This window comes from Camellia sinensis, chromosome 9 (assembly GCF_055761805.1).
Source record: "Camellia sinensis isolate YWXY chromosome 9, ASM5576180v1, whole genome shotgun sequence".
Classification (NCBI taxonomy): domain Eukaryota; kingdom Viridiplantae; phylum Streptophyta; class Magnoliopsida; order Ericales; family Theaceae; genus Camellia; species Camellia sinensis.
The window spans coordinates 192708619-192716697 of record NC_138969.1 but is presented as its reverse complement, the minus strand read 5'-3'; the positions used below and the strand labels follow the sequence as shown (position 1 = coordinate 192716697).

Below are 8079 nucleotides of genomic sequence, written 5' to 3'. Positions count from 1 at the left end.
AAACTGATTTCACCATAAGTATTTAGATCATTGCAAATTAAAACTTAAAACTAACAAACAAAAGTAATAAAAGAAGATATTATACGGTTTTAGGTTTGAGTTTAGATTTTACATAGAATAAGAGAAGATACTATGGGGAATGATGTAAAATAAAAATATAGACTATTTGTATACGGTCTGGATCGGTTCCAATCCGAAACTGTGGGATTCAATCCGGAACCAATCCGTGAACTACGGATTTTTAATTCTTCAATCCGGAACCGAACTGCGGATTCAAAAAACCAATCCAAACCTATCAGATTGGACTGGACTAGATCGGATTACGAATTTCATGAATTCTTTGCTCAATCCTACAAAACCAAACTAAACCCAATACGTCCTTTTTCCTTTTTCCATTGTTTTTTTTTTGGGGGGGGGGGGGGGGGGGGGGGGGGGGGGGGTGGTTGGGTTAAAAAAAAAAATTACATAAAAAACACCAACTTCTCAGACCAATATTACTACCTCTCTTACAAAGCTCATCATGTCCTAAGAGATATGATAGTTTATGGGGGTGAAAAATGGGAGGTCACATTCACTGTTTTTCAAAGCAAAATCTCTTAAATGTGCTTTCTTTGATTATCTTGGTCCACTTGTTTTTAATGTTTCTCAAGTAGCTGGCTATACAAATCTAAGCTCTCTAGGGTTTTCTATTCTGTTCTCTTCCCCAAAATCTAGGGTTTATAAAGAAACCATTTTCACCTCAAATCAATGGAACCCACCTCCAGAACCACCTCACCATCTCCAACAATGTGCCTAGGGTTTCGATTCCCCCATTAAAGTACAGTTCAAAACCTATACATATAGCTCCTTGTATCTATCTGTAGCTCTCTGTGAGAAAAAAAGGGCTCACTCTTTGCTCCTGTCAATGGCCAAAACCAGACCAGGCAGACGAGATTTGGACTCTTATACCATCAGAGGCACCAACAAAGTCGTCAGAGGTAATACATACATATACATTTCTATGTATCTATACATTTTCATTGATAAAGCTTGTGCATGTTGATTTTGGGTGATTGGGTGTTGTGGATTTTGTAGCTGGGGATTTTGGTTTGATTAAGCGTGATTTTGGGTGATTGAATGATAGAGTGTTGTTTTTATTATTTTGGGTGTGGGTTTTGAAGCTGGGGATTTTGTGTTGATTAAGCTTGATTTTGGGTGATTGAATGATTTGAGTGTTGTTTTTGATAATTTTGGGGTGTGGGTTTTGAAGCTGGGGATTTTGTGTTTATTAAGCTTGATTTTCGGTGATTGAATAGTGTTTTTTTGGTTATTTTTGGGGTGTGGGTTTTTGAAGCTGGGGATTGCGTGTTGATGCGACCATCGGACAACAATACAGCCCCATACGTGGCGCTTGTGGAGAAGATTGAGGCGGATAATCGGAGCAATATCAAGGTTAGGGTGCGGTGGTACTACCGGCCGGAGGAGTCGATGGGTGGTCGGAGACAGTTCCATGGAGCGAAAGAGTTGTTCTTGTCGGACCACTATGATGTTCAGAGTGCTCACACCATTGAAGGCAAGTGTACTGTTCATTCTTTCAAGAACTACACTAAGCTTGAAAATGTTGGGACTGAAGATTACTATTGCCGATTTGAGTACAAAGCCGCCACGGGTGCATTCACACCTGACCGTGTTGCAGTGTGAGTGTTTTTTTTTTTTTTTTTTTTTTTTTAATTTTTTAAATTATTATGTTTGGTTTTTTGATTGAAATTTTGTTGATGGTGTTTGTGGCTTAAGCAATGCTTTTTGGGTTTTGTTTTTGAAGGTATTGCAAATGTGAAATGCCATATAACCCAGATGATTTGATGGTACAGTGTGAGGGGTGCAAGGACTGGTATGTACATTGTGCACGTGGCTGTTTTTTTTCAATTTGTTGATCCTTGTTGATGGTGGATTGCTGTTACAATTTTGTGATTCGTTTAATTTCCATAACCCTTTCATGGGCACCGGAAAACTGGAGGAAACTGAAAGAAAATAAAAGGTTTGGGCTTGTTTTATCTGTTTTGTTGTGTGAAAGATGAGAAAATCTGATCAACAAAGCCATTGTAAAAGAATTAGTTAACACAAATGGCATTTGAGCTTCTTGCTCTTTTATTTCATTTAATATGTATGCATTTATCAGGGAAGGTCTTACAAGTTGCATTTTACTTTTTTGGTTTTCAAATAATTGAAAACAAATTGAATTTAAAATTTCTAATGTATTTTCCATCATTTGAAGAGGGTAAATAAAGGTTGTTTGATGTATTCTATTTTTTTAGAAGTTTGTATGTAAGTGTGAAAATCAAGACGAACATTCGAAGAAAAGAAAAATCTAGTAAACATCTTTAGTCACTTTCTTCTTGACATTTAAACTAGATTATGTAAAGATGACAGAGTTCCAATGCCAATGAATGCCCAAATATGATCTATCATTGTACGTCTCATGGAGGTGAAAAGAGGATAAAAAAATTCACAAGAATATGAAGAGATGATTTGACTGTGTATCAGTCTATTGCTAGATAATTTGCACCAGTTCTCCTTGTGGCTTCTCTTAGCTCCTTTTTCATATGCTGATCTGTTTGTTTTCTTATTCATTTCCACTTTAATGTATGCATGTAGCTTAATCCTGGGCCGTCATCACTTTATGTTAATTGTTTGGCTATTTGTTGATGAAAAATGTAGTTTGCCAGTGCTAGTGATAGTATAACTCAGTTTGTGGATAAAGCTATAAAATACCTCTATGCACAGCTATTGTTGATGCTGCTTTAGCTTTTAAGTCAATTGTTCCACAGGATTGGATTAACTGATGGCAATCTTATGCTCTTTTTGGTTATATGTATGTTTGTAGTGTATTATATGTTGTATAATGTGGTTTCTTGTAGGTATCATCCTGCTTGTGTGAACATGACCATTGAACAAGCAAAAATGTTAGATCACTTCATGTGTTCTGATTGTTCATCTGATAATGATATAAAAAAACCTCAGAATACATATCCCTCCTCTCCGCTGACTAATGGCAAGGTGAGTCTACGTTTTCCCCAATTTGAATGATTGAAGTTGTATGTGTTTCTTAGTTTGCTTCAATTAGTTGGTTGTTGCATGAGTTAATCTTGCCCACAGCTTTCTTGTCTTCTAGGCTGGTCTATAGTCATAACCTTTTTAAAAAAAATGCAAATTGATCGATTGTAATAACCTGGAGTTATTTTTCTTTAAATCAAATTGTGATCAAATTCATTTATAAGACAATGGGGAAGACTTTTTCTAGCTTTGTTTGATGAAGAAGGAATGATGAATTCTAAGAAGCATAGACACAAATACAGACACGGATATGTGGGTTGATTGCTCACTTATTTGCTATGTATATATGAATATAATTTTAGGGCATAGGGATACAAGATGCATCAATGTATATTTGGGTTTATTTTTATTTTATTTTTTCAATTTCCGCCCTTTTTGTTTTCGTATATTTTATATTTTCCGCCCTTGCCCACTGCTTTCTTGTCTTCTAGGCTGGTCTATAGTCATAACCTTTTTAAAAAAATGCAAATTGATCGATTGTAATAACCTGGAGTTATTTTTCTTTAAATCAAATTGTGATTAAATTCATTTATAAGACAATGGGGAAGACTTTTTCTAGCTTTGTTTGATGAAGAAGGAATGATGAATTCTAAGAAGCATAGACACAAATACAGACACGGATATGTGGGTTGATTGCTCACTTATTTGCTATGTATATATGAATATAATTTTAGGGCATAGGGATACAAGATGCATCAATGTATATTTGGGTTTATTTTTATTTTATTTTTTCAATTTCCGCCCTTTTTGTTTTCGTATATTTTCCCTCGACACCAAATCAACTTTCTAAAATTATAAAAAAGAAACTCACAAAGGTATCTTGAGTCGTGTCCAAACACAAACCATGCATGTTCCTGAAGTGTCCTCCTCAAAGTGTCTTACTGAAAAACATAAGAACTAAAATCATTGACACGCCACGTGGACCTGTGTCCCCAGTGTGTTGGTGTCCCATACGTGTCCAAAATAGACAGTACCCATTGTGATGTGTTGGTGCTTCATAAGATGAATTGATCTGCTAGTATTATAATTAGTAGCATTTTAATACCAAAGAACAAGACATAAGTATAAATCTAAAAATGTGAGCCATTTTAAGAAGGAACTTTCTGGTTATACTGCTGATTAGGCTGCTTGTTAAAATTTGTTCCCTTGGGACTACAACTTTATTTATTGAAATTTTGCCTTACCTTGCCTTGTAGATAACATGTTTCTATGGACTACCAACCCATTAAGGGGGGAAAAAAGAGAGAGATGATGATTGACATTGACATTATGGATTTTTAGCTGGCATTTTGTTAAACATTCTTACAGGATTTTAGAAATATACATAGGTCATGTGAGTTCTTCTTCATGATGTTGAAGTGCATCCATGGCCAAAAGTTTGATCAATAGAGAAATTGATCATAATGGATTTTTATCTTAGACAATGTTGTATGGTACCGTAGGCTAGTATAGTATTAAATGATTGGCATCTTTGTTTACATTTTCCATTTTGTTGCTGCATTATTGACAGTCCTGACCTATAAGGCTGACATCATGTTCTTTGCCCTAGAGAAGTTAGTTTCCTGTCTTATCTCTAGATCATTGCCTTTTGCATCGTAATTATTGTCTACTACTTTTTGCTGACCATTTGTTGTTTTGAGTTTTTACCATTGGCTTTCCAACATTTTGTTTGATTATTTTTCTGGGAATACTGATTATCCTTTGTATGCTGCCATACATTTATTTTATGAATTTATGGTGGAGCACAAGTCAGATGCAGCTCTATATATTCGACAGATACTTCCAGCCTTTAATTCATGACCTTGTTGTTGAACCTTTAGCCACAGCTTCCAGTATTCTGTTGCTGGTGCTTGAGATGAAGTTTTCAAATCTTTAGTCATTAACTGTTAAGACACTTTAAGTTGGCATTAGCAGGCAAAAATTGCTCATGTGCTGGAAATTATTAGTGGGTGATGAATTGATAGTTTTTCTCGGAAGTTGAGAATTTTTGCTTCCATTGTAATAGACTTTGTTGTAGGAAACTTGTGTCATGGTAGAACATGATTGGAGGATGAATTCCTTGTTGTAGGATGGGAAAATTTGTGGTTCTACGTCAGCCTTGTATAGGATTTTATTTATTTATTTTAATTTGAGCAAATTTCACTTTAGCCTCTTGTGGTTTGGGCCATGTGTGGTTTACCCTTCTAACATTTAGAAATTACGACATAACCCCCACGTGGTTTGTGGACTAAAGTGCACAGTTAAACATTCCATCCAATTTAACAGTAAGTGTGAAACATGTGGTAGGTATAAGGGGGTTATATGCTTATTTTCAAATTTCAAAAGGGTAAATCACACATGGACTAAAGCACAAGGGGTTAAAGTGCAATTTGTCTTCCAAACAAATGACAAAAATATCCATAGTTCACACACTTAAGTTACTTATATACAAGGGTATTTGAGTCTTTTTTATTAAATCGTTAACAGGCTTAACGGTGCACTTTAGTCTACAAACTATAAGGGAGGTTATATGGTCATTTCCAAACATCAAGGGAATAAACTGCACATGGTTAAAACAATAGGGGGGCAAGGTGAAGTTTGCTCTTTTAATTTTTTTTGAGTAATGAGACTTCACAAGTTAAGACAAGGATTGGATGGTGATGCGTTTCTCTTGCCTAAAAATGTTCAAGCAGCTTCATTTGGTGTCAAATTCTTTTCTTGATTGACATATCACAGAGTGTTTTACTACTTTATCCCAAAGGCCCACTAACAAAATATACTAAAGTTTTATTGCTATTTTATTTCAGTGTTTCTAGGTTTATTGCCATTTTATGTGACTGCGCTTGAGCGGACTATCATGTTACTATACTTAATTTATTATTTCTAAAAATTAATATTTGAAAATTAATTTATATGACTACTTTCAGAAATAGTCCACAATTGAACTGTATAGTTTTATAGCTCCTGTGCATATTGTGAAGTATGCAAGTTGTTTCTTCGTCTTCTATCTTTATATCAAGTGGCTCCTGCATAGATCTGTAACACTAGAGGACCTAATCTGCAAGATGTCATAATTAGATTTCGTCATTTGTCATTGTTATTGTAGTACAACACTGTAACGGGTGATGCCATGTCTGTTAATCGGAAGATGCAGAGGACATGTAATTTCTTCTTCCCCGGTCTTGCAACGTTTAGCAGAGATTCTGAGTGTTTTTTCTGATATATTTCAATTTTTTATTTGTTCCATTTCCTGTGTGCATATTCAGCTTTGTTATTTAACTCACCTAGAGGCCGGTGTCAATAATGGTAGCTTCTGGTAAGTTTTGTAAATTAGGTTAGATTGTCATTTTTAATAGACCAATATATTTTCACTAGCCCTGTAATAGATATATCTGTACTTCTCGTTGTTTCCTTGCCCCTCAAAGTTAACCTCAGACATTGTCTTGATATAACTTTGTTTAATAAATTCATTTAGTTGCACAAATTCTTTGTCTAAATTTCCTTGTGTTGTGATGACTCAAACATGACTGATTGTGGTGCTTGTTAGTTAATTATCCTAAAATCTGTTACCAAAAGTTTCTTCGCGTCTGTCCCGCTAAATATCCTTAATTTCCTCTTGCATGTGTACTTGATTCCTTCCATGAACTTAGAATTTTGTCATATGGGTTTTTACTATATATATACCATGTGCCAAGTTTTTGTACGTTTTGAAATTCTCTTGCAGGTGAGTTCATACAGGCTTGGATTATGATTACCTTAACCATTTAATGGACTGCCCTTTCTTTGTACTAGAGTTCATCGCATTAAGATTTTGAAAAACCTATCATAATTCTTTGCATGAAAGATGGCTATATTATGTACACCCCTTTTGCATCTGCATTCATTTCTTGTCGTAAATATTCACTTGTGGCTTACAAATATCTCAATGGATTGACGTAATTTTTCAACCGCATCTACATTCCCATAATGGTGGTGTTTTTTGAAATCAAAACTTTGTTGTTCAGCATCTTGAGCTAGCCATCCTTTCGAAGGTATTGTTCAAAGATCATCAATTCCTATTGAAATGGATGTACAGTGGCTTACTGGAAACCCAAAGTACTGTATTTAGTTGATGTAGGAATTGTGATTTATATGCGCTATTCGGAAGTGATGTATTAATCGACTAATAAGTTATTTCGTGGAAGTTCCGTCTATTGCCTCATCTCTTCTGTAAAAATATTGATGAATATTGCCACTGATCTTTTTTCACAGGTAGAGCCCAAGCGCCGGAAGAAGTGACTGCATTTAGAGGAAGGATTTTGACGATGCATGAAGAGCCGCCGTGACTTTATGAGCTTGTGTTAGCTTTTAGTTAGTTCTTGTGGGTGTTGTACAGTGCAGAACAAAACCATGCTGGTGCTCTGCTAAATCAAACTAGTGCTTTTTAGTACTTTTGTGTCTTGATATCAATGTCAATGTATGTGTGTGCTAGATTTAGAATATGACTTTTGTAAGTACATGTTTATGTGCAGAAAGATGAATCAGTAATTAAATCTTGGGATTCAGAATTTCAGAAAACTGTTGTTGGTTTTGAATCTCTTTAGTGCTTCTGTGAGTCATCTGGCAAATTGACAGTGTAGAGCTGTTTGTTATGATTTCTTGTGCTGTTGTTTGTGTCATCTATGTTGCATTTGAACTGGAAGGTGGGCAACTGACACTAGGGCTTTCTCCCTTCAAGTTGCAGATGTGGACCATTGCTGAGGTCCACTGAAGATAATACAGATCTGCTGTACCCGTGAAGACTTATAAAAAAGACACATACATATATACAGCTAAATTATTACGTAGGCTAATGTCTCTATAGACTCAGATCTGAAACTTAATACTTGCACCTACACCTAGGTGACTTTTCATGACCGCTTGCGTATTTTTTTATTTTTTTTAATTTATAAATTTAGTCTACTTATTTAGAAAAAGAACTATGAACTTTGTTTTTATTTTTTTAAATGTGGTCCGAATTCATTTGAG

The 8079-nt window shown here is 35.2% G+C and overlaps 1 protein-coding gene across 1 annotated transcript; it reads left to right on the top strand.

Annotated features, from left to right (window-relative positions):
* Positions 1–463: 463 nt before the first annotated feature.
* LOC114266432 (chromatin remodeling protein EBS) lies at positions 464–7629 on the top strand. Its single transcript, XM_082888312.1, has 5 exons — positions 464–977; positions 1334–1676; positions 1802–1870; positions 2898–3036; positions 7324–7629. Exons 1-5 carry the CDS (start codon positions 905–907, stop codon positions 7348–7350), a joined length of 651 nt encoding a protein of 216 aa, XP_082744438.1. The 5' UTR covers positions 464–904; the 3' UTR covers positions 7351–7629.
* The last annotated feature ends 450 nt before the right edge of the window (positions 7630–8079 follow it).

Coding starts and splice junctions, on each gene's coding strand:
- LOC114266432 (XM_082888312.1), top strand. CDS start 905: ATGGCCAAAACCAGACCAGGCAGACGAGATTTGGACTCTTATACCATC. Junction 978..1,333: donor CACCAACAAAGTCGTCAGAG/GTAATACATACA, acceptor GGGTTTTTGAAG/CTGGGGATTGCGTGTTGATG. Junction 1,677..1,801: donor ACACCTGACCGTGTTGCAGT/GTGAGTGTTTTT, acceptor TTGTTTTTGAAG/GTATTGCAAATGTGAAATGC.